The sequence below is a fragment of the Centrocercus urophasianus genome, unplaced genomic scaffold, assembly GCF_019232065.1.
Source record: "Centrocercus urophasianus isolate 14NV4802_14NV808 unplaced genomic scaffold, USGS_Curo_1.0 seq_16, whole genome shotgun sequence".
NCBI lineage: Eukaryota > Metazoa > Chordata > Aves > Galliformes > Phasianidae > Centrocercus > Centrocercus urophasianus.
This window is the reverse complement of record NW_024884711.1, coordinates 6,738,283-6,765,698: the sequence shown is the minus strand read 5'-3', so window position 1 is coordinate 6,765,698 and position 27,416 is coordinate 6,738,283. Positions and strand designations below refer to the sequence as shown.

General features: G+C 43.5%; 2 protein-coding genes across 2 annotated transcripts in view; one reads left to right on the top strand and one right to left on the bottom strand.

The window, feature by feature from the left end:
• CPNE4 (copine 4) overlaps nucleotides 1-9,286 on the bottom strand; it is a 213,074-nt gene extending 203,788 nt beyond the window's left edge. The window contains exon 1 of the mRNA XM_042816966.1: nucleotides 9,241-9,286. The gene's annotated coding sequence lies outside the window, so the exon portion shown is untranslated. The remainder of the gene's footprint in view (nucleotides 1-9,240) is intronic.
• A 159-nt stretch (nucleotides 9,287-9,445) lies between these two features.
• Nucleotides 9,446-27,416, top strand: part of LOC122159335 (prostatic acid phosphatase-like) — a 67,103-nt gene continuing 49,132 nt past the window's right edge. The window contains exon 1 of the mRNA XM_042816825.1: nucleotides 9,446-9,673. Coding sequence (XP_042672759.1) covers nucleotides 9,446-9,673 — 228 coding nt within the window. The remainder of the gene's footprint in view (nucleotides 9,674-27,416) is intronic.

The following is a 27,416-nucleotide window of genomic DNA, read 5'->3' as shown; positions in this document are numbered from 1 at the left end:
TGCTAAATCATACCCATACATGAAGCTAGTTTAGTCTTCCATTTAAGGTCTGAGCATATCTTAGGATTAACATCTGGGAAATACCTGGGTGCTTCCAAGCATCAAATAAGATCTAGCAAGCTTTTCAAAACAAGAATGGCCAGCCTCCTTAGCTAAAGGGCCTCACAGCAATATCCCCAGATAGTTAAAGAGAAACTCCAGAGATCACTTGATAGGAAAGAGGTGAGAACAGCTCTCAGGAATCACACCTTAATATCACAAGTGATTTCCACTGTCAGCACTGCCACAAGTGTCCCTTTCAGACAAACACACATGCAAGAAATGTTAACGGACAGTTCGGACAGGATTCCCCCTAAGGATCTCAGCAGCTCCATCTCTTCCCCTACTGCCATCTTCCAGCTGCCCATGGGCCACTGCAGCAGGCACTGACAAGTCACACCCCATGTAGACTACTATGAACAAACCAACCCAATGTCACTTTCTTGCTTTTTACAAGGCTCGCAGGACATTTTATACTGACAGCTAATGTGTTTTCCACAGAGGTCAGCTCCTGTGTTTTCCTCCTAACACAAGGCTATTAAGAATATTTAACACTAATCCTTTACCTATCATAAGCACTCCGATTTTTTTCCCCCCTTCAACACAAGTGGCTTGAACTTCTAACTTATTTTCCAACCGCAATTCCACCAGGTGGTTTCCATCTGCTCACAGTAACCATACCATAACAGAAACAAACACACACCCCACAAAATCCACACTATAAAAATTCTTTGCAGTCATGGCCAGTGATACATAACGTAGGAATCAGCTTGCAGAAATTGAATTTGTGGTCTAACTTATATACTCACTAAGCCAAGGAAACCACGATCAATAAGAGATTATGTTCAGCTGGAGCTTCTTGGCAACAGCTGCATGAAAAATGCTAGAGCCATTCTCTCCTGCACTTCCCATATCTTCCAGAAACCACGGGGCACTGCCACTTGCACAGATCGCACACGTTCTGCTGGCAACTCACGTGGTGGCACTTTGTGAGCGTTTCTAAAAAGCTGCTCACCTTCTGTAGTGGAGTTAAGATCAGCTATGGTGCAAGTCACTCACTGTATCCATCTTCCCTTATTCTCTTCAGCTGCAGGACAAGTGGACAATTTCAAATCGATCAAATCGTCCACATTCTCTCTGCACTGCTTCTTTCAACTCCAGTTTAGCCTCTGGTCACAGATATAACACTGAACCCTCTCAAAAAGAAATTAGTGTTTGACAAGTCACGGATGACCACTGGGAAATGGATACAACATCATGAAAGAATTATTCAGCCAGTAAACGGGTTGTTAAATATAACTACTTCCATGATAAAACACCCAGACACAAGTGCAAATAAGTGAATTAACTTCAGGTACTCACAAAAGAGAATGATTATACAGTAAGAATTTGCCCACAGTAAAATGCATTATATCTAAAAACGTAATAAAATTCAAGTCATGTAAAAATCTGCTTTTTGCTAATTACGTCCTAATATGCCTACAGAACACACTTGGCTTCCTGCAATCACTTGCAATAGCTGCGCTTCATCTTACACTTAGTACAAGGTTTGGACTTTCTTAACATTACATATATCATTTTTTATGTAAGAAAACTGGCAGAAAGGCTTAATCTCATTACAAGAAGGTCAAATATAACTTAATAGAGCAGGGAATTAATGCCTCAACATTCTGAGTAACTAGATATAGAGATGTTTAAGGCAAGAAAGAAGAATCTTCTCTGTGATACTACTTTCTACTAGTATTGATTAAACCGGTTTAACTTCGGTTCAAATCAAAGCCATTTCCAATGCAGACTAGAATAGCTGCTTCTACAAATTCCCCCAGCCAACCCTGCCAAGAATCACCACTATCCTTCAAAATACACCCTCTGACTAGTTAACATCAAAAAGTTTCAAGGATGCTCATTCAAAACAAGATTTTACTAACCTCTGTACTGAATGGTTTCCAATATCCTTTTTTTTTTTTTTTTTTTTTTAATAAACAAAGCAATTCTGTCTACTAAGCGACGCAGCAAATTCAACCCACATGAAGTGAAGGAAAGAACACTGCTGTAAGAAATCACAGTTCAATGCAACCTGTTTTGCTACAGCAGGAAACAAAGATCTCAGATGGGTGGAAGAAAAACCTTCTGTACCACACACTGCTTAAAATGAGGATTTCAGAAAGTTTTTAGTCCTGTTAATGAACTCATTCAGTTACTGTCAAAAAAAAAAGAAAGAAAAAAGAAAAACTGGTGAACGTTATCCTGTAAGACTGCTGCAATTTCATTCCTCTCAGACTGAATATTTATTAAAAAAAAAAAATCAACAAGAACCACACAGCACCACTCTGGTGCACAAGATAATTCTTAGCAATCTAATTACTTACATTTTATCACAGAAGATAAGTTAGAAGATGACTGATGTGTCAAGCCAGCCAGCCACCTTAGTACACCCAATGAATATTTATACCACCAAGTCTGCAGCTTTAAGTGGCACCTCTCAGATGAAGGCACTGCAAGCTCTGTCCCTGTTCCCAAAAAGCAGCAGAAGTCACTCACATCCCACCTTATACCCCTCTAGCAGTACAAGAAGGCTGGCTCTTCCTGAAGATGTCTGCACATAAAAGCAAGCTACAAAAGCCACTTTTGGTTGTTAAGATACTTTTTATATATGCATTAATATGTACATAAATATACGCATACATATTTTCCACTAGCTAGACTACAATGTGCTGCATGGTGATGAACAATTTATTTAAGCAAGTGTTGCTTTCTGCATCAAACACAACTCTGTCACCTTTCTGGACAGATTTACATAAATCACAAAGGATGCAACTGAAATAGCAGCTGCTCCCAAAACTGAACGCACTGTATCCCAAACACTCATGGCAATCAATTTCTGCTCTGAAAAATTCCAGATTATGGAAATCAGTTCTCTTAGAATTTTTTTCCCCCACTTATTCTAATGAGCCAGTGAGAAAACTTTTCACAGAGTTTGACCTGATTTTCTACTGCAGATACAAACTGTTCCAAGTTTGTAAATTTACAAATACGAGAAGAAATTCAGCTCTCTTTCTTCTGTGCCATTCAAGACAGGAGTCACTCCAGCACCAGTGAAGTTCTGCTTTGCATTTCACAACAGCCAGAACTTCACTGATTTGTTTAAATTAATGTCTAATTTCCCATCTTTGTACTCCACTAGCAAATACCAGAAGTATCTTCTCCTCTCTTATGAAACCTGCTTTCATTTCCTTTCTCTTCAGCCCTACCTATTGGTACCTGCCCCCACAATCATCTCATCAATATTCTCAGCTTCACCTTTCCCTATTTCTTTCAATGGCTTCTGTGCTTTTTTTGGTTGGTTGGTTTGCAGTGTTTAGTTTGGTTTGTTCTTTAAGTTTTCCCTCCCATAGGCAATCTGTTATCAGCACCAGGCAAAGAACCAATTATAAAGCACATATGGCAGAAATACATTCAAAAAAAATACGCTGGTGGTTACAAGTCCAGTGCAGAGCACACTTAACTTGCACAGCTTCTCCAGCAAATGTCCAGCTACTCTGAAAGTAGAACCTTGCAGGCAGTATCCACTGGGATATTGCTAAGGAAATCATTCACACCCCAGCTTTGTGCAGATCCTCCCCCTAGGGGTTCAGCTGTCTGTGATCCAAGGCCTAGTTTTGACACAGCAGAACTGCATAACCTTGGATGAAACTTCCAAGGAACTGCCCCAATACTGACGTCTACCAGGTCAGCAAAACTGAGCCAGATGCTGACTAGGGATGGCATACAAATGCTTTCTAATTACCGACCCATATCTCAGTTAAGGCTGAATGAATTGACTGAGAGTGTTAGAGCAAACTACAGTAACTTGCTGCCATGGGACTGATTGACAGATCTGTAAGAGTGACAAGCCCTCAAGTGAGTCTTTCGGCTGTAGACCAAATGTGCAGAATAGCCCTTAAAACTCTGCTGTTGCACATGCACTGATGAAATAAGAAAGTCTTTGATCATATCGAGTCCCTAAGTACTGGATGTTTTATCTTCATGCACAGAAACTGGAATACAGTCTCTCTTATCACTGCATGGAATGCTTTTTCAAGAATTTCTGAAGACCACTTCTCTAACAGAATTCTCCTTGCAGTCAATGTTATCCAGCGTTGTGGTCCCATTTATTTTTCACACTGGTTAGCTTTGCAATTTGATCTTACATGTTTTGAGTTGATGGGGAAGCAGGACATCATTTTTTCAGGTCTTTCCTGCTGTCTCTCTTCCTCAGGCTCACAGTTAAATGCGGCCCAGCACAAAACAAAACTGACAAAACACCACCCCAAAAAAGGTTTTTTTCTGTATAATCACACAATGTAATATATCACACATTCTTGGCCCTTATAAACATTACAGAAGTGAGACTATTTTTCAAGCTAAGGGGTAATCTCATAAATACATATTTTTCCACACCTTTTTTGGGTGTGCTTTGTTCTAAATTAGCCATTCATTACAAATGCATGTTTACAGACATGAGGTTTTGGTCTCGTTTCTAACTAGAAACTACATTTCACATTCTAAATTGCAGTTACAACACATGTAGGACAAGCATTTATTTTGAAGCATCGCACCCCAGCTCGACAGAGGGGCACAGGGCAGCTGACAAGGTGAAGAAAAACAAACTTTCAAATTTAGTTGACCAGTTTTCCCAGTTTTTATTATTCTACAGTCCTATGGCACAGTTGTTTCTTTTGGAAGATATTATTGTGTTTGATATGAAGAGGACAGGACATAATTCCTGCAGGCTGCCTTTATACTGAATCAGAACTGAAAAACATTTTTTAAAGTGTTAGCATCGCTGCTTATGTCTGAGTGAGAAACACACAGTGAAAACTCAAGTTAGTCAAGCAGAGCTTGATCTAGCTGAACAGACAAAAGGGCCTTCCCTAAATTCACACAAAAAGGTTACCCATGACTTCAAATTTTCTGCTTGCTCTGTCTATGCTCATCTATGGTCAGTTCCCATTTGGTCTGACAGCCTCAACACATACTTGATATTGTATTTGATAGAACTGCAAAATCAAGCTGTAGCATTGCAAACCTTCTTCAGTTTCTTCCAGGCAAGGGAAGCTGAGCTTCAGCCCAGACCATTAATACAAGCTTGAAGAAATGAAAGCCTTTATGCAAGTTGAAAAAGAACACACCCAAGTACTTTCCAAGCCTGCAATCCCTCACAGGACACTCAGTCTTATTTACACCATCCTGACAGACATGCCAGTCCGATCTTCTGTTTCCCTTTCTCTCCTCTCCTTCATCTACATGCTAATTCCATACAACTATTTTCAGTTATATTTTTCCCCCCCCGCTTCTTTATCCCTTTAGAAAACTGAGCCTACCTGGCCAAATGTCTGGCAGGACCTCCAAGTCACTTTGAATCTCTCTCAGTAAAACTTAATGATCCTATAAAACTTTCATTGTAAGTTAACAGACAAGTAAAAACATTTGTTTCTGTTACCAACACATGGTGGACTAAAGAAGCATTAGCACCAGAATTATACAAGTGATGTGCAACTCCATGAGCTGGAAAAGGCAATGGTAACAGCAGCAACTTTCATATCAATTAGCATAAGACTAAATAAGATACAGTTGTCTAAATTATTGAGCACATCCTTAGCTGCAGGTTATTTAATTTGTGTACATTTCCAAGGATATTAATGGCATTAACACCAGTGCCAATCACTTACTGCCTTCACTTTAGTGTACAGATGTTCTTTCAGAATCCAGTTCTGCATGTCTCAAAATATCCAGCTGCTTATTGACAGAATCTTTCTAGATATCCAATTAGGTACTAACAATCCTATAACTTGATGTTACAATGAGCCACAGGGATAGGCATTGTTGAAGGCACTGCCCTTCCGTGAAGTTTCTGGACAAAATGCTTTAGGGATTTTCCCCTTTTTACAAACAGAAGTAGAAACATGTCCAAGGCACATGCCACAGCCAAACGGTTGTCTGTTACCAGTTGTGAGAAGGGTGACTCTTCAAATGCACTGCAGGATTCTGTCTCTCTGTCCATTGACAACCCAACCCAGCTAACACTGAGTGTATGGAATGCACCGGGAGGAACTGAAGCAGACACTAGATTATGAAAGCATAGACTAACCACAGACATGTTGTAGCACAGCAATTTCACAGCTCGCTATCCTTTCCTCCAAGAAAACTTTTCTTTTTTTTTTTTTTTTAGGGTATATCAGTTACCTATTCGTCCAATTTTCACTAAAAGGAATCTTACTCCTTGCTACTGCAACTCTTCCGTAACAGCTGCTTGCAGCCTTTGCTAACCCATGACTGACACTTGCTGGCAAACTAACTGCTGTGGGTACTCCCTCGTGTCAACCTGAAGAACACGTGCCTGTAGCAGATCAGTGAGGGATCAAAACCACACGATCACTGTAGCCAGGCGTGATTCCAACTTTGCCACGCTTCCAAAGCTCCCTCGGCTCCCACCCTGAGCGTCCCCTTGCCCTCCCTTCAAACGTGCCGGCAAACATTTCACTTCCAGCTTCGGGTTGGGAAGGCAGGGCAGGCTGCCGGTGGGATGTCACAGGGGAAATACAATCTAAAGGATGGACGGCAGCCACACAGGCTCCTAAGACCACGCCTTCACAGCCACCCGCTGCCGCGGTTTTACGCCACCGGGCTCCGCAGCAAAGTTCCCCTTGACGAGCCTTTACAAGGGAACACCTCTACTCCGCTACACGACGGCACTCCCCTCGCTACCGCGAGCCCGGCACAGCCCCGTGACGAGAGCAGGGGAGCCGCGGGCAGTGACGCAGCCGCCCCCGGCCGCAGTCTCCCGCCCTCCGCCGCTCCTTGGGCGCCTCCCTCCGGCGGCGCTCCGCTTCCGCTGCTCCGCGGGCACGGCCGGCAGCTCGAAGGCGGCGGGCTGAGCGCGCCGCTGCCCCCGCCCGTGCGACAGAGGCGGGAGCCCCAGGGCGCGCCTCCGTGCAGCCGCGTTCTCAGGAAAGTCAGTGAGAATTACTGAATCGGCTTTCACCTTCCCTATTTGCATAGGAACAGAGCCCGTCAGCACCACGGCATCCAACACCCCTCACACTCTGCTTCGCCGCCGCTGCGAGCCCTGACCCGGCTCGACTGTAGGCACAGCTGCCGCGCAGCGCAGCGCCCGCCGTACCCACCCAGCCCTTGGGCGGCTGCTAGTTCGTTCCTTCGTGCGCCCTTAGTTCCCGTTACCTCCGTGCAGCTTCTTCTAGGGCGCAAATGCCACCTTCAGGTTTCCCTTCTCCGCGAGTCAGCGCTGCCTAAGGACACACGCAGAGGCGTGGAGTGAAACGTAAACTACAGCTAGAAGGCAATTTCACAGCCGTGTACAACTGCAGAGCACACCTGGGCCCCTCAGAGCCTTGCTGCACCGAGTTCTTCCTAGCAGGCGCCCTGTAAAAAGAAGTGCAATTGCTCAGCTGCTCTTTATGATCTCACGTTGTGATTTCTGAGTGCACTGGCAAACTTTGCAAATGCTACCATAACCAAAGTTACCATATGCACAGCCGTCTCATCACAGCTCTTTGTAGCCAAGCATTCTTCCTCAACTTACAACTTCCCTCCACTCAATGTACTGACGAAGCACACAGCAGCACATGATGCTAAATTTCAGTCTGGGTATCGGTGTGAGGTGTTGCTGACTAATGATTGCATCGGGAGCCACAGTGCTGACCACTGGCTGCCTGACATTCCAGTTCCAACCCTAACAATCCATTAACAGAGCACTGTTTCCACACACACAGTCTGCTAGGTGGTTTTAAAACCCAGTAATAGCAAACCTAAGAAAAAGGGAGACAGCTGAGACAGCAACGAACTCCTACCAAATGGCAAGCACATCAAAAGACAGAGAAAACCTTAGAGCTGAAAAACACATTTTGAACTCTGAATGCTGTCAGCCACCCACTGTGTGCAAGAGCTAGGAATATCTTTAACTTGTAACACAGTCCCAATGATCTATAGCAAGGAAGGCAGATCGCACAGGTGAGTTCCCACCCTACAGCTTGTACCACCCTGCTTCATCTTGCTTTTCAGGCATCCCAGGTGACACAAGGCACACAGTCTCCCTGCATCCGCAGTCCTGTCTGCCCCATCTCAGGGAAGCATCCAACACCCAGCACCACACCACCAGCTGTTCTGCTGTTGGGAGCTCCCAACTTTGCCATGCTGATAAGAATATGGCTGGCCCCACTGGCTTTCTGCTCGAGGTACAAACACCAAGCGCTTATCAGGAGAATTAGCCTATCACAACTCACTTCCCTGCAGTATTTTGAACCGAGGTACATTTAAGCACCTTATTCTAGACAAACCTCTCCCGAAAGATGAGATGGACAGCTAGGCTTGGCAGCTCAGCTAACAAACTGCTTGTGCTCTCCACATGCATACTGAGAATCTCTCTGCGTTCTTTTTAGCAGGTTTCCTGAGTGCTCCAAACTTCAGCGACATTTTTTCCCAGCTCAAAGTAAACGTAAGCTTACGGGAGTGCTCAGACACGAGGTTAAGGACATCAGGTACCTGAGCCTCTGCTGCGACCACGAGGTTAGCAATCCCACACATCTATCTACAGACACTCAATTTACACTCAGCATTGGAACAGAAGGAGTTCTCGGTGAGGGAACTCCACAGCTAGCAGTGCCGCTGCTATGCCCTACTTCTTGTCTGCAGCCGCCCCAAACGCAGCTCCGGAGGGGTACGAAGGCTGCAGGAAACTTCCCAGCGCGGTGTGCCCGAACCCACACAACGCAGCGCCCTTCCCTTACCCCAAGAGCTGCAATGCCAGGGACCCCAAAACGAACTTCAAAATGCCATCCCCGAAGAGGGATTTTTCCTCACCTGAAAGCAGTTACAGCACACACATATGCACGAAGAAAGGAAAAAAAAAAAAAAAAAAAAAAAAAAGCTTTTTCTGCTCTAACAGACTTCGAGTAAAGGAAAGTTCCCACTTTATTTTACTTCCCTCCGTGCTCTGACAAACGCATTCTCACAGCAACCCGTGCCGCTCGCAGCAACGCACCAAGTCCTGCACGCAACCGACGGAGCCTCCGCCGCGTCCCGCCGGCTGTCTGAGGGACGCGGCACCACGGAGCAGCGCTAACCGAGCAGCTCACGTGCGCGCAGCCGGCAGCCACAGAGCCCTTCCCGCCGCGCCAGCCGCCCTCGGGACGCCGCCCCTACCTGCCCGCCTCGGCTCCCTCTCAGCGGCTAGCGGCAGGACAGAACCGCCGTCCTTCCGGCGGGGCAAGCCCCATGTGAAGAGAAGCGAGGGAGCCCAGCAGCTCCACCGCCGAGGGGAGGGGACGGAGGGAGGGAAGGGAGGAGAGAGGGAGGAGGCGGGCGGGCGCGCCGGACGCTCCCCCAGCTCGGAGCCGCCCCGACCCCGATGCCGGAGCCCACGGCAGCGCCCCCTGGAGGAAGGCAGCTCCGAGCGGAGCCGGCCCCCGGCCAGCCTCCCCCGCCCGTCCCCAGCAACCGCCAGAGGTGGGGCTGGAGAGCGCTACGAACCCCCAGAGTCCGCGGGCTGGGGGAACGGCGGCTCCTTCGGCTGCTGAGGGGCCTCTGGGCTCCGTGCCCAGCTCTGTGGATATCCCGGTGTGGAGAGGACGCCCAAGTAAAACAGCCCCAGGGAAGCAGAGAGCTGCTCCCACAGTTAAAACACGGCACGAGGACTTGGGACACCGGGACTCACTGTCTGACTTTGCCCACCCGTGGCAGCCACTCAACTCTGCCGAGCGGCTGTGGCGATACCAAGTGTGTGCACACAAGAATTCTGGCGGGCTTCCCAGGAATCCTCAGATGACGCAGAGAACTGGCCTGCACTTGTCAGTCAGACACGTGCCTCGGCGGCTGTGGGATGCGGCATGTTTATGCCGTGGGTCCCCAGCTGCATCATCTAATTTCCCCGCCCCATCTCACAAGGATTTGATGAAGATAAATTCAGAAGCCTCTCCTAGGCACACAGATGTGACAATGACAGAGCTGCTGTGGCGTCTGCCCTGAGAGAGATGCTGCTGCTGCATCCCGTCCTCCCCCAAACAGCCACAACCATACACACAGAGCACTTCAGAAAGATAGATTTCTCCAGCAATGCTGACTTTGAAGGAAACAAAACAAAGACAAATCATTCTTAGGCTGTGATGTTAACACCAGGATTTGCTGAGCTGGCAAGCCCTGGGGTGCAGCTCCTGAGAGCTGAGAGGTGTGAAATGGAGAGCAGGCAATTGAACACGTTTTGCTAGCCCAGAGCAGGAATATCACCATCTGCATTAAAAAATAACAACTTGCAGTGGAGCTGGAACCCTCTGCCAGAAACCCTGCCTCTCTGATTAGAGATTTTAAGGTCATATTGCCAGCATCAAAAGTACACATTAGGAGTATGCACTGTAATCCTGGTTGTTGTTTTCTTTTTTTTTTTTTTTTCAGTGCAGATAAAGTGCAAATGAAAAGCACCTTTTTGCTGATCACCTCTTCTTTGTGACTATTTTTAGTAAAAATTAAAGCTGTGCTGTTTATTCTTTATTTAGCATACCCAGTGCACATTGCCTAACATCAAAACTGACTGAGCTCTCTAGAAAACTAAGGCTTTCCACAGCTTTACTCGGATCTTACAAATCTTTTAGCAGAACTACAGCAAAACCACGTCGCCCTGTGCCAGCACTGCTGGGAGGTCCAATATGAAAGAGAAGGAAAGCACCAAAAACCTATTGGTGAAGCCCCTAAAGGAAACACCTGCAGATCTCCAGAGCAGATTTGTGCCATCCCAGAGGGGCTGCATGGTGCCCAGTCTCCCAGTGCTGTGTCAGACTGGGGGCTGTGACAGCACACTGCAGCTGCTCTCTGGAAGCAGGAGAACAATGGTACATCAGAGGTTCCAGCTCAGCACTCTAGAAAAAAGAAGCCCAGCAAATCCTGCGGGAATGGTTTTAGCAAGATTTTCACAAAATATATTTGTGGCCCTGGTTTAGACAGGAACTCACCACTTGGGTAACTGAGAATGGAGAAGGGTCCAGCCCTGCTCTGCACTTAGCTGAGTCAGGATGAACACTGAGATTTCTGTTCCCTATCTTCTGCTCCAGCACTCAAATCATACATCTCCATGGCATGGAAATGATAAGGGCCCTGAATGTCACCCTGTAGTTATGTGCCCACACAGCTATGTATGGGAACTGCTGAGTCACGGCCTGAACCTCTGATTGATCACCTGAGGTGAGCCTTGAGTCAGCCAGAGGAGCACAGGTGAAGGCAATTCACCTGTGCTGCCGGAAGGGGTGGAGCCTGGCTCCACCCCTCCTGGACCTATTTAAGAGCTGGCTACCAGAGGGGAAGGATCTCTTCTGGAGATCCCCTCTTTGGTATCTTCTGGTGAGCTCAACCCAAGGGTAAGCTCTTCCACTTATTCTCTTTTGTGATCGTTGTCTGCTTTGCCTTACTCTCATTGATTGTATTGCGATTGTAACATCTTGATTATACAAAATTATAACATCTTGGTTATACACAGCTACATGGTCTGCCTGTTTCCTCCGCTCACTGTCATTACCTAATAGCCCACTGGTATTACTGGAGCACCTTTTCCAGGACAGAGAGCTGCTATAAATCAGGACGGCTCTGCTAAAGTACCTGCTTCTTCCTCTGGGTGGCATCCGAATATCTTCAGTGGTCCAAAGCTGGTTCAGGATAATATTCTTGCTTGCCAACAGCGATCAGCACTGCAGTGCAAGTGCTGCTCTTGCTAAGCTCACATAAACCAGTCAATGTTTAAATAAAACACAAGATTTATAGCAGTTGGAATCATCATCACTCCATCAGCCTTAATTATGACAAAAGAAGATCTATCACATCTTGTGCCCTTGCCCTGTAGACTTTGCAGTTGTCAAAAAAAATGGGATGCAAAAGCACAATTAAACCTCCCAGCTGTACAGCTTCACCAAAATCAAAACTTTATCACCAGGAGTGGTTTTCTACCTTTTTATATAGGTCTCAGTGAGACAGCTACAAACTGATAAACAGGAGTGAATCATCACAGTCACAGCACACAGAAGTGTAAATGCAAGCCAGGGTAACAGAGGCCACAGATGCAAAAAGCTTTCTGAAGGCTTCCACTCATAACCAGAGCAGGGCTGTTCCCTGTTTTTACACTGTCATGACTGTCATGCTTGTTTCTGGTAGCTGTATGGGCTGGCAAAGACCCCATCACACTGAGACAAGTCAGTGCAAAACCACACTAGTGCTGGTGTCTAAAGCTGAGCAGTTGATTGCCTTACTTACCTGCAGAGTGTTACACAGCCAACACTTCTTAAGACTATGAAATATGAGAGGACAAAACTCATTCTTGCTGATTTTAAAATACTTATTTGGAGTAACTTATACTGTTTGGTTTCCCATATTAATTAGCATAGCCTGGGCCCATAACCACAATGCAGCTGGATGAACTTAGCCCAGCAACCAGCACTTGTAAATAGGGGAAAGCAAATCTTCAAAAGCACATCAGGAAAAGAGCATCATTTTTTCCTTCTTTTCTTCCTCTCCTGCTTTAAAAGCTTTTTATCTGATATAAGTTGCAGTCAGTTGTCTTTACAAACTTTCACCTAACATTCTTCTACCAGACTTGTAACAGATTCTGATTAGAAACTTCATTTTCCTTTCACTGTTTCTAGTAAAAATCCTGCTTTAGTTGCATTGGGAACCACATGCTTGCTCTCTACAAGCACTAGTGAAGGGAATCCTTTTGTTTTAAAACTCAGTTATGTGAGAAAAGGCTGTGGTTCAAATAGTGCTTATCACCTACTTTCCAAAAACCAGGTTCTTTGAGGTGTTTCCAGGACTAGAAGCCAGCTACACTGCCCTGAAGCTCAGCTCTAATCTATGCTCACCCAGGTATTACTCCAGTTCTGTATTTCCTCCTGTGAATTTGTTTTTAATTCCACAAAAGCAAGATTTGTTCTCTTGAGATCTACAGCTATGACTATGTGTGTACAACAGTCATCCTGAGTAGGTGGCACAGAGATGGTTTTTCTTGTCATCAACAATGTCATGCTTAGTTTTACACGCCATTCTTACCATATGTCATAGATAGGCACAATAGATACATACTGGCAGCTTTGATAGCATTCAAAGAGATGGTGACCCCCAATCCAGGAAACCATTCTAAGGCTCTGATCATTTCAGCAGCAGAATTGTAACCAACGGTTCCCAAGAGCCCCTGCCAGAACACTATTGCCTTTACAGGCCTTGGAATTACTGATCGTATTTGAGAAAGTTAAAACAAGAGAATGATTTAAAAGCAAAACAAAACAAACCTGAGGTTACAGCTACAGTTCTGGATCCTGGTGCTTACCCAAATTAACTAGGCAATCTCAAGATGCACGACAGTATCTGAAACCTTACAGTGGATAACCTTGAAATTCCTTGTTATTCGTCTCCTGCACAAATGTTCCACTGACTTCTGAAAGCTGAGCTTCCCTTTAAGGTAAAGACAGCAACTGTACCCTCAATTCCCACAGCCTGCCCACGCGCTGTTAAAGGACACATCTAAGGTTTTATTTCCGCTGCCAAAGGAAACCTGTGTCTTTACTGCATAGCAGTTCAAAGTCACCAGATTACATTTCTGTTCATCACTCCGAACTGTCAGGGAACACTGCCAACTGTACCTTCATTACAGCAGGCCAATTCATTTGCAAGTAGCAGCGTAGGGCTTATCGCTCCCAAATCCCCAATATCAAAATTGTATCACACTTGTCTCCACCAGAACTGGTTGAAAAGTTCACAACTGTGTTATTTTTTCATTAGAAAAATCCCTGAAACAAAAGTATGACAGAGAATAAACAATGAGGGAAATAATTTTATGATTTGGAAACAGTCATGCAAAAGCGATTGTTTCAGTTTTCATTTTGCTCCATTTCATTTCAAATTTTACTGCCTGTTGCATTGTTGTTATCATGTGTAGTATAAAATGCAAAAAGCAAAGGAAAGCCTTCTGATATTTTTGTAAACAAATGCGTTTGCAATTGGCTTCTCTAAATACTTTTTCATTCCAACATTTTACTTCCTTTGTTGGTAAAAACAAGGCTGGAACTTCCCATGGAAATACTGGTCTTTGCTAATTATCTTTGTTGAAATGTAGTCTACATTTATTAATAAACCTGTGGGGGAAAATTCCTTTCTACTGTACAGCAAAAACCGTTTTCTTCTGGATTCCCTAGGCAAATTTCACAATGAACCCTGCAGCAAAGGTGCCCTGGGCATTTGACATGCTGTCTTATCATCTCAAACAGCAATACAAGGCAGACAAAAATACTTAAAATTCTCTTGCTTTCTTAGAAACTGGTTTAATGTTTTTCTATGAACAAGTGCCACAGTATGTGGCAGTCCTAAGCAGAGCTAAGAGTTGGACTTGATGATCCTCATGGGCCTCTACCAACTTGGAATATTCTATCTTGGCTTCAATGCCTCCTCACTTCGGGTATCCCTTAGCACAGTGGTACAAAACACCCCTAAAAACATTGCTGCTGACAAGTGAATGGGGATACAGGGTAATGCAATGAAGGAGAAGGTACACACTGGCCTGAAGAAAGGCATTCTGCTGTCTAGCAAGGCTTCTTTGTCCCTGCTAAGCCATATCACCTGGTACTGCCGCACGGCACTCAGCAGTCATGGCATCAGCTGACTGTAAGGAGTCTGAATAGCACCCAGCAGCTCCCGGGAGATAGGAGTCATCCCAAGCTAGGGACTCACAAGCAATAACTGCCACAGAAATTGATGCCACTAACTTGGCAAGACTGTATTAACATCAGTATCACCTGCTGAGCTATCTGACATCCCTGGGAAGCGTGACAAGTGAAAGAAACGAGAATAAAGGAAGATACCTTGGTTAGTCCTCTCACCCTTGTTACTCTAAGAAAAATAACCTGTCTCTGAAAAAGATGGTAAAAAAGGAATTCGAAGAAAGCAGTAAGTGTTGGTGATTGAGATACACAGAACAGCTTTAGCTTTACCCACACATCTTGCTAAGGGATCGAGCCTTTTTGCCAGAGAAAAATTACAGAGGATTTCTTGTAGATATAGTGATAGAGATGCATTCTCATAGCAATGCAATGCTAAGTTTAGTGCCCTATACAAGCCCTGCTAATTCCATACTCTTGAAATATTAGGAGTCCTCACATTATTAAGACAAGTAGTCAGACGAAGCTGTGCCTCAGTTGCTACAGCATCACAATTTTGGCTCCATTTACCCTTGCTGAATCTTCAAGCCCAGCACAAGTAGCCAATGTGGCTTTTGACCGGCCAGCAGACTGGAGACGTAAGCCCTAACCAACAGGTCAGATGCTGTCGTGGTGTCTGGTAGCACTCCAAAATGGCACTGGTCAGAGTGCCACAACCATCCTGATTTTTCATGTTGTCCAAGGATGGAGGATGCAAAATTACTATACGTAGAAAGAAGCTGTTTTTAGCCTTTTTTATTATAGATAAATTTCAAAAATATGCTTAAAACACATAAGCTAACTATTTGAAGATTATGGGAAAGAAGAAAAGAACATAGCATCTAAGCAGAGAAATTGTGCTTATAAGTGGCATTGCATTATTGAAGAAAACTTTCCTTACAGCGATGGTAGAACTGGAAGGAACTATAGCTAGTGTGATTTGTTATACCTTGGTGTTGATTTCACAAGAATATTCTAACGTATGAGAAGTCTTACAGTCAGCTCTCATTTCTTTTATCAGCATCTTTTGTTTTTTGGCAGCCTGTAGCATATTCTGGTCTGTCCCCATTGAGCAAAGTGGAGGATGAGAAAAGGTCACAGCCTAAAACAAGCTGAGAATAATTGCTCCATCATAGTCTTTTTTTTCTCCCCTGAATGAAACATGACATTTTACTATGAAACAAACATTGTTTAACTGCATTTGTTCATCCATGAATTAAGAAAGCGTTAAGATGGAGCTCTGTGCACCACTTTGTCCACACTGTCACCAAGATGTTCTCTGTCAATTTGCCATTCTGGCTGCTTCCTGACAGATTTTTAGCTCCTTCATTGCATGTGCACTTCTATCACTCTGTCAAATAGCAATTGATTATGCCAGGCTCATGCTATTTTCCTTGGAAAAACTCTCAAGCTTGTTCAACAATAAGTGCTTGTCCTTTCTCTCAACAATTGGCTGAGAGAGAAAAAGCATTTTTTATTAGAAATAATGGCTTGCTTAAAATCACCCAGCTCCTTTTGTGCTGAAGCTTCACACACAGCAGGAGGCTATCTCAGTGCTTCAGCAATAAAAAGTCTCTACTGCCAGGGTCAGAGGTGGTTCTTTACAAGGTACCATGGTTCCTGGCAACACTTACAGCCCTGATATCATAGAAGATATTTCATATCCCGTGTTCCCTGTATTCTGTGGATTGTAATTTTTATTGGTTTTACGAGAATATGAATAAGGAAATACTGTAGCAAGTGGGAATTTATGAATAAATGTACACTCAAACCATCAATTATCTCATCTTCTCAATTTAAAGATGCAGTTAAGCCTGTTCCCTATAATAAAGTAGTATTCTATTAGGTAAAATCATTTTTCCACTGTCAGAACAGAAAATTCTCTTGCATATACCCCTCATGTACGAAACAGAAAAGTTGAGTTCAGTATCTTCTGATGAAAAGACTCCCAGTTGTTCTGCACAGTGTCTGATAGAAAAGGAACTTACTAACATAGCTGATAAATTCCAATTTGACTGTTAAGATCCTTCAATATTTCATAGCACAAAAACATGGCCTTGTTTTTGTCATCCTCTTATTCTAAACCTCAGCAGCAACTTCAGTAGGTCAAAATTACCTCCAGTGCAACTCTTGCAGCCATGCTGTCCTGAGATTTCTCTCTTTTTTTTTTTTTTCTTTTTTTTTTTTTTTTTTGCAATAATGTCTGTGTAAACCTTTTTTTTTTTGCTTTCACCTTCTTGCCCTTTGCTGTGGAATACCAATTGTGACATCCAGGGTATGAAGAGGGTACTCTGAATAGAAGAAGGGCTGGCTCCATTACTGTGGGAGAAGGAAGAATATCCTGGCCTATTTTGTCTCTTATGGGCAAAGCAGAAAAGTCATCGAGGTTCCCTGCAGAGCAGCGAGGGATAAGTGTGGAGAAGAATTTAGTTTTATCAGCTGCCCTTGCAAAGCAATTTAAAAAAAGTCAGAACTAAATCCTCTAATTTCTAGCTGTGAACATTCACAGACAAGTCACAATGACGTCTTACCACGTCTTCCAACAGTTGACCCAGAAGCACCCACAGCCTGGTTTTCATTCCTGAGTTTTGCAACAGTATTGGTACGTTCACCTGCAATGCTATCATTACACATCTGCTTTTGTCTTCACTCCACACTATTAAAAAGGCTGCTGGTGACCTGAAGCAGGTAAGGGAAGACAGATTTCTAGAGAATGAGTGCCAGAACGGATAGCTTCAGGAGCTCATAGATAAATGCATTAACAGGAATTACAAAAGAATTCAACCAATGAGAAATGGGTTTTCTCTCCTCTGTTAAAATACAGGATTTATTCTCCAGAGCTCAAAGTAAAAATGTCATTGTTGCAGAAGCTGGCCCGTACACAAGCTCCACTTCTGCAAGGCATAAATGAATGAGATTAACTGAAAATAAGTACTACAAGCAGCAGTAACCAGGGCTGCAGTTGAACTGGAAGCCTCTTGAAAAGAAAATTCGTAGTAATGAAGCGATCAACCATTCCTTGTCCCAGTCTAGATGACTGGAGCAGGTAGACATGAGAGGACAAACAAGTGAGATCACAAAGAAGTGATTCACTGAAAGGATTTGTTAACAATCAGTGTCAGAACCCAAAGAATATCCATAGTTTCCAGTAACTCCTCCCCAGTCCACTGCCTGTACGCTGAGCTCCCATGAACCAGATGGTCTCAGCCATCACCTGTGCTTTGAGCACAGAAGGACTTGGTATTTCATAGCCAATCCTTATTCAAGGAAATGAAAAGCTTTACATTTGGAAATACAGAGCCATGCATAGAATGTGCAACACTGCAAAATGTTTTACACTACATTTCTCACATTTGGGCAGTGAGAGCTGTAACAAGGTCAGACTAAAGATGATGCTAGATGCAACCTGAGCCACTCTGCTAGCTCTTTTCACTAGTGCTAAATCTACAACAGTGGCAAGAATAGAAGAGGCCTTCAGGGGTGGTGAAAATGTACACTAAATGCATTTTAACCAAAAGAACGCACAAAATTTGTTCTTCGCAATTATTTTACCTAGTAACAAGCAGGATGCTACCTCGTTTCCTTGTTGTTCTTTCAGCTCTCCTAGCAACAGGATAAGTGTTTAAAACAGGTAGGACTGCCATAAATTCAAGGAGCAAATAAAAGTACTCTGAGTAAAGTGAGAATAAGGTGAACCTTACAAGGAGGATTCTTACTCTGTAAAATTACGTGTGTGCTCTGCAGAACTTAGTGAGTATCAGCTGCAACAAACCACATGACTTACAACCATGCTTTTCAGGATCTAGGTGTTTAGAAGGACAGCAAATCCCAAGCAGTATCTGACACAATTAGGAAGAAATTTTACCTATGTACAGCTCATTCTATATTACTCGCCTACGTTCTGAAGCAGTGCGGCCATCCACAGAGGTGGGATGTTTAAACAAGACTGATTCAGCATGAAAGTTCTGACATGCTGCTACTTAAGGTTTTCCCTGAAGTGCTGACTTTTGTATGAACTAAAGTCAGGTAGGATAAAAGTATAAGAACAAAAGGAAAAGAAAGGAACATGGCAATCTTTCTTAGATCAGTGTGTGTGCCTGTGTTGGTTTTTTTTTTTCTGCTTGTAATGGAGCTTCCAAGGATGAGGTTTGTGATGTTTCAATGCTTCAGTCATTTTGTGTCATAAATAAAAGTACTGAGGATTCCTTAGATTTCCTACAGGAAAGCTTGCCTTTGTACTGTGGCTAACACTGCTGAGCCAATATTTTTCTGCATAGTTGCTGAAGATGGAGGCTGAAGATAATGAGAAGGACTTCAAGGGCACTGTGATTTATACCTAAGTTTTAATGAGATGGGGTTACCTCCTGGTGTGCCTCTTTTTAAACAACTTTTTTTGCAAGTTAACAAAATATTTCTGAAAGTCTACCCTGATGTACATGAATTGTCACCTGTGAAGAAGATGTTCAACTGTCTGCTGAAAGGATTTTTATATAACACCTTGCTTAAATCAAAAATGTTGGCTGAAGTTCTAACTCCTGACCAAAGGGAAATGGTGCACGTGTGCTTCTGCCCGTCTGACCAGTTCTGAAGCTCCATGCAGGGAGCCTTCAAGAAATTCAGAAACTCCTTGGTTTACCCTTTTCAGGCACTGTTATTTTCCCCCAAATCTTCTCTATATGTGCCTTGCTTCTTCTAACAAGTCTTGCTTCAGGCACTTCTGGGCTTCCATTTTCCTCCCCACTCCCTCTTTCTCTTTCCTGACTTCCCATCTGCTAACTCTTTTCAAGCTCTCTCTAACCCTAGGTTAGGCTTTAATTTCCTTTCCAAAATCTATTCAGAGCTATCAACGTTATCGTTAATGACATATTTTATCATTGCATTAACAATCTTTCATCATGCATCTGCTGTACTGCTAAGGTCGATGAAGAAAATAATTGTTTTCCTGTGCATGAACCGTAAATTGGCCAAACTCCAGAAACAGGTGTTCCCCAGGAAGCCTTCCTGCTAAAATACAGCTTATAGCACGCAGTAACTTGAATACTGTTGACCTTATTTACTGGGTCTTTCATAGCCACAGTACTTACCTTCTATTACAAACCCATCAGCGATTAATCAGTGGGTTCAGCAGCTCCTGTCAAAAGATTTGCACTTGCTTTCTGGAGGGAAGCCCGCTTCATCTGTGATCTACAGACTGCCCTCAAGAGTCATTGCTAGCTATAAGTCAGAGAAAGAGCCTATTATTCCTGAATGCCACACTCTACCCACGTGTCAGCTGCTGAAGGCTTTCCAGCTCCTTTGAATCCAGATAATGAAAGTGCCCAGCCTCCCCAAGACTCCCCAGGCTTGTCCAGAGCTCAGGACCACATTTCACACTCCCAGGGCTCTCAGCCCCAGTGATGCATCTGATGCCTACGGGTGTTCTAATGTCCAAGCTTCTGCCTGGGATGGCAGGACGGGCCTGAGGAGGCCCTGCTCTACTGTGCTGGAGGTCCCTTAGGTCCCTGTCCCTTGGGTAGAAGCTGGCCCTTGCAGCTCCCTGACAGTAACCACTGTAAAATCTGTACGTGTCAGATTCTGAACAAGGAAACAAGATTCAGTGCTTGTACAATTGCAAACATTCACACACTTTACTACCTCTGTTTCACAACATTCTACCTCTTCTACTTCACAACCCAGATCGCAGTCTGCCTTCATTCACCCAAGGGTTTGTCCATCAGCTGGAACATTCCCTCTGCCCTCAAGAAAGGAAGTGCACATTCACCACTCCAGCCATCTCCCCAAAATCTAGGCCATGCTCCTGGCTGACCACCTCCATCCTGGTGCCATGGACTCTCCACACTCCAGAGTCTGACAACCAAGCACCATGAGCCACTTACAAGGTAGAGCCCAGACACTGCTCGTGACAGCATGAAACCAGAGAGTAGCATGTTCCTACCTTGGCTGGAAGTTTCCTCTGCTGGCCATCTATCTCCTGCTTTCTTCTCTGTCACTCTTTCTGAGAGGGCAGTGCTGCAGGCAGTGCAACCTCCACTGAGCCACCTATCAGTCATATTCCCAGCCTATTTTTGAGCTTCTTTCCTGCCCCATGCCTACTGCTCTGCTAATGTCATCAAAGTCTGGGGAAAAAAAAAAAAAGCTCACCAACCTGTATTTAAGATTTAGGAGAGATGATTCCTGTAACAAAGACCCAGGCTTCCATGGCCTTATCCTCAGGCATACATACATGAATTTTTCCCTCTAGAAATATAATTTGTGCTTGTAACTTGTTTAGTACATTTCTATCTAAAAGGGCATTCAGGCATATACAATGCCTGTCAGGTAAAAAAAAATTTCCCAATCCTAAATTTTAATGGTTGAAACAATAGTTCTCCTTCTGACCTGTGGCACCATCAACCGAGACTGCCTGATACCTGCTCTCTACAAGGATTAATACAGAGTTTCTTCCATATCTAAAGAAATTTCATATCCTCGCTGCCCATCCTTACTGTAACTGGGGGCTCAGTTGGGGATAACTTTGAATTTTCTCCTGATCCCGGCTTCAACCTTCATCTAAAATCACTATTTTCTCTGCCTGGCTCAGCACTCCTCTAAAACCTACCTGTGTTTACTGCTGTGCTTGCTGATTTAGTTCCATTTCCAGTGACCCCTATTCATACATCTAGCACAATAGTCTCTTTCTAAGCACAGCCTTGGTAGTTGTCCCCATGTATTCCCTCATGGTCTTCCTCTTGGAGATTATTTTCTCAGTTACTTCCTCTCCCCACTTCTCATGCCTCCACTAATAATTTTCTTTCCCAGTCTTTTTATTTCTCCTCTTTCACTGGTTTAGTTTCCTGTCTATTCTTATATACCCTCCAAGCACTCTCCAATAATTTATTCAGGGACCGAGAGCCTTATACATCCATTTTCGGAAATTTGCACTTAATATCCAAGTTTGACTGCCCTACAAAAATATATGCTAAGTGCATTGCATCCCATTACTTTTTGGGATCCAAATCAGTGTATTTACTGGTGGTGGTAATTAACCTATCAAAAAAGGCTGATGGGGTCCCATCCTTTCACTACACCACTTGGTATAATTTAGGGAAATTATTTGCTTTAGGAATAACAAGTCTCATTCCAAATAAAATCAACCTTAAACATCTGGTCAAGAGCTCCCATTGACCTGCATTGTTCCAGTCCTGCTTATGAAGTGTTGAAGGAAAATGATCATCAACTGTCTTCTACTGTGCCCCCCCCAGGCATGAATCATTTTTGCTCCTCCCTTTGCCTTTGCTAACACTGTACTCCTTTCCTCATATGTGAACAGTATACGCAACACCACCTGCAAATCATTGCAGCCTGGATCACGAGCTCTAATAATAGTTCCATCACCTTAGCTACCTTGTCTGGGTCCTCTCTGTATGCTCCCCTTCAATCTCGTGATCTTCTATCCCTTTGTCCTCTATCGCCACCCCGTGGCCCAATCAACATCTCAACATACTCCTCATTACCTTCCCATAGTTCCTTATCCTTGCATCTCTTAAGTGATTTCTCGTTTTCTGCCTCTAAAGCGAACATCACTTTCACTTGTCATCAAGCCACACTTCTTACATATACCGTAATTATCTTGTAATACGAAGAACAAATTCACATATAGCTTCTCATTCCCTTTTCCTTCGTGTCAACCAAATAACTTTAATTGCAAGATTGTGTTATAATTAACAAACCCATTGGCAGGCCAATTTTCTTGATCTACCACGGTATACACTGACAAAGTATTCAACCAATTTTTTCCATGTCAGTGAATCTCCCCAAAGCTTTTTCCAGTATGTTAATATACATCCCAAGGGAGAACACTTTGGAATCTTCTCCTTAGAGGACTGTCCTGATTTCATGCTGCAGCAACAACTATTTCTTATAGCGTAGCAGGACTCAAGCCTGTCCTGTGAGACTCATATCCACAGTCTCCTGATTTGAACTGTACTCTAGGTGTCTCGGTCTATTCGTGCAGAATCTCTAAACCACAACTTACAGATAGGCAGTAGCTGCACAGACTGGAACTCAAAACCTTGTGTACCCGTAAGTAATGTTGTTAATCTCCCAGATAGCTGTCACAGAAACCCACCTCACCTGTCAGCCAGAGGGCCTCCCTGAAAATACTCCAGTGAGTGCTGGAATCCTCGTGATTTCTCTGGTCTTTCAAGACCCTGGAGAGCTGGTCCCATCTAGGGTGCCATGTTCTGTTACTGAAAACTGGGAATAAAATTCATCCACCCAAATGACAGGTTAAAAAGCTGTCATTACTTTATCACAGCACTGAGACATAGGGGATCTCTCCTCCTAGCTTGCATATGCAGGAGCTAAAGCACACTCTTCAGATACCTTCAACATACAAACATTCATGCACTTTCCACAAAGTTCCTTCCTATTTCAAAAGTTGCTACACATATTTGCAGGGAAAGACAATGGCAGATAACCACATCTAAATTACCCCAAAAAGAACGATGGTCACAATCCAGTTAAAGAAAGAAAAGATTTGCTTATCTATCTCTAGGATCAGGGTTTACTGAATACTCCGAAAGGAGGGATCTCTAAGTAAAGATCCTTCCCATGTGGCAGCCAGCCCTTAAATGAGGCTTGGAGAGGGGAGGGACCAGGTTCCAGTCCTTCTGGTTGCACAGGTGAATTGCTTCCAATTGTGCCCCAGGACTGGCTGTGACCCTTCAGGTGCTCAATCGTTGCTTCAAGCTGTGACTTAGCAATTCCCATACAATGTTAAAATCTAGTATTACACGTGCACTGTGCTATTATGGGGTTCTTGCAGGGTGTTTCTGGTGGTCCTTGGGTTCCAAAGAAAAGGTAAAAGGTCATTTACAAAGTAGATTTGGCCCCTTATTTGGTAAAAAAGGAAGAAAAAAAAGTTATTTGCAGGAATTGGCTGCTGACTGAATTTCTTCTTACCATGTTGACCTTGTAAATATACCTAATGTTACCCAGGCTGTACAGAACAAGCAGGGAACAGCACAGCTCCTCACAGATTGTAGAACATTGAAGCCCTGCTTTTAGGCTCCAAATGTCCTGCTTACCTAGCATAAACCACCCTCCTGAGAATGGATGTACATTTGGTTCAGACTCTGAATTATCTACTGGGTACCAATTCTCCCCTTTGGAAGTAGTTCTTCTGACTATCACAGAATCATAGAATGAATCATCGAATGGCTTGGGTTAGAAGGGGCTTATCTCTCCTGTCAGCCACTAGATCAAGTACTAGACCAGGCTGCCCAGGGCCCCATCCAACCTGGCCTTAAATACTTCCAGGGATGGAGCATCCACAGCCTCTCTGGGCAGCTATGCCAGCACCTGGCCAATCTCATTAAAAAACTGCTCCCGGACATCTACACTAAAGGAGGGGAGATTTAGATTAAAACCATTCCCCATTGTCCTATCTCTATCAACGATGTAAAAAGTTGATTTCCCTCATGTTTACAAACTCCCTTTAAATACTGGAAAGCAGCAATGAGGTGTCCCTGCAGCCTTCTCTTTTCCGGGTTGAACGAGCTCAGTTCCTTCAGCCTATAACTACGGACTACTTCATATGCTTTTCTCAATGGATCTCTCAAAACAAGTGATACAAAGACCTGTAGTCATTATAATTACAACCATGCATGTGATTCCTTCCCAGCATGAGGCTAACCATCCTTACACCTTTGAATAATAATTGCACCAGAAAATCATCAGTACTGTTTGGAATGCGTACACACAAAGCACTTGGTCTTTTAGATACCCACACCCCCCTTGCTCCCTACCTTGAGGTAAGTTTTGCTGAGTATTGCTAACAGGAGTCATTTTCTGCCAGCATTACACCTCGTATTTGAAAGGTGAGCCGTTCACATCCCTGCAGGGCCGCCTCCTGCAGCCTCCCATCAAAGTGGCATGTCCTCTGTGCATGTCCCTGTGCTTGGAGGGCGAACATCAATTAGGATGGTGGCTGGTGACTGCTTACCACCTCTGAATTAAACACTGTTGCTGTTGTTCTATTAACGTTTATTAATTCCTGCTAACATCTTGCCAAAAGCATTCTATGAAGAATGGCAAAAAAATTAGAAGGAATGAAGATACCCACTCTTTTTTTTTTTCTTTTTTCTAGTACAATATAGCAAAGGAAGAGTTTACTACCTTCAGTCTGGAAATGCTACCATAACACTAAAAGCAGCAGTGCTCAGACAACTCTTTCCATATCTAAAGCACTTTATATCCACTTTCAGCACAGCAACTCTTCAAACAATGATAACAAAAGTAAGAAAACTGATTCAAATTCCCACTGAGAAATCACAAAAACCACAATTATCTTTCAGGAGCTCAAAATCTGTTCACATTTGTGTGACCATAATCTGTGACTTTCTCAGACATGACTACAGTTGTTGTGCTTTTCCTCCCCAACTAGATAGCTCATCTACAATTGAAAAAGGTAACTGTGCTCTAACAAGATATCTGGAAGAGAATTCAAAAAACAAAGATGCTATCAAGTACTAACATAAGAAAAAAACACCACTAGGTATAAAGAACAAAGCCAAGGCTCTGCCTTACGGTCTATAATTAGTTGTGACAATGGAAGGTATCTACCACTGTCTCATAGAGGTACTTTAAATTAGCATTCCATATACAGAGGCAGGCATGCAGATCCCAAGAAGACTTTGAAATATTCTCACTGCTGTATTTATTTGACCACTTACCAAAAATATCCTTTACCTGTTGATAAAACACAGACATAAATGTAGAGAACATTTCCCATTCTCAGTGCTGCAGATACCTAAACAGGAAATCCTCATGACTTTGTTCTAGCCCTAAGCATGCTAGAATAGGACCCACTGTATTGTTCACAGACAAACTTTCTGATGAAGAAAGTAACACATCTCCCCTCGACTCATGTGACTGAAGAAAATGACTTGCTTGTTCTTCCCAGCTGAACTTACATGCCAATAGGGTCATTCCCACAGATCTGTATGAATTACAGCAGATTGGAACTTTCTGCACATTGTTCTTCTACCTGTGCACGTCCAAGTGCTGCAAGTGAGTGGCAGAGGGACAACTACTTCAAAGTAATTATGCCCGTGTGCAAGCTATTCCAGAAAAAGCATAACATTTTCCCAAATCATTATGTCTTTGAAACAAAACAGTTACTCTGAAATACTTCAATTTCTCTTCTGCAGTAGATGGTTCACACAGAGAAGTATCCCAATACAACTGTAAAATAATAGTTTACCCTGATTCAGCCAGATAAACCTTGAGCCTCCTGCCCATTTATCACACAGTTCTACAAACAGCATCTACTTAAGAGATGGCCAGCAAGTGCAACACCTTTCACATCACCTCTGCTGCACAACAGCAGCATTTTCTGAGGCTCAGAGAATACACCTGGAGATCTGAAGTGATACTAGAGCACGACCACGTTATGCTGTTTTGCAGTTTATCATTAAAATTTTATCTGCCAACAGCAAAGTGCTGTAGGTTCTCCGAATGAGAGCAGAAAGCAAGTGCAGGACTCCAGGGCTCCTGCGGAACAGTCCTCTTGAAAGAGCCACAGAATCATAGAATCAGAGTGAGACAGGGGGACAAACAAACAGAAAATATTTTCTCTAAATTGGTAATGTTTCCCTTAATACTACAACAGTGCATAGTGTAAGTTACTCCAGACATAGTTTTTCAAAAGGGTGCTTCTCTTCTTAACCATTCTATGAGAAAAATGGATTACTTGTTTCATTAGTAAAGCAAATCAATGAGGTTTCATCAAGTTACTCAGTATATTAGTTTTAATTCATCTGGCATTAGCCAGACCAGGAAACTACCAATTATCACTGGCACGACAATGATGCACATTCATCCTCTATGCTCATTACCATCCCAGGGTGGAGCTCTGCAACCCTTTCAGCTTTTATATAAACTATACAGTATTAAAAGCAAAATATATTTCAGCTCCATAGAATTAGTGATTCCAAAAGCAAGAAAAAAACAGCCTCTGTTCACTGCTTGCAACTGCAGAGCTGTTATCTATTAAAGTGCGCTTGCTTATTTTTACTCTAAGGGACAGCCTGTGTTCCACAGGTTTTAGAGAAGCACAGAGAAGAAGTGGCTGGAATGGTAAACTGAGGCACTGTAGAGGCACTGTCTTTTATTCAAGGTCTCACAGCAACTCAACAGCATTGCCAGTAATATGAGCCCTTTTCAACTCACAACTCACATCCAAACAATTGGACTATCTCGTTTCTAAGAGGGGCTCACCATTAAGAGTCTTGAAAAAACACTTCCATTTCTTCCTACTATGCAGCTAATGGAGACCACAGATGGTGTCTACAGAGATATTCTTAATTGCAGAAAAATTAGGGAATGTCCAGACAAAACATCACTCTGAAATCAACGATTATTCTAGGACTACATTAAGGGAGGTTGAAAGTTCAACAGAATGAAACTCCTGAATGTCTTACTCCACAATATGTTCTATTATTGCGTACAGCCTGATGAACAATGAACACCTTCAGAGGTCCCCTAGAAAACTATCCCTAAGTGTGAGAAGGGTTCTTCTTGAGCAAAAGGTAATAAGTAAGGCACCAACCCAACAGCACACTGAACTGCAGACGTTCCTGTCATGCTCCCTATATTCCCCATGCCCAATAATAT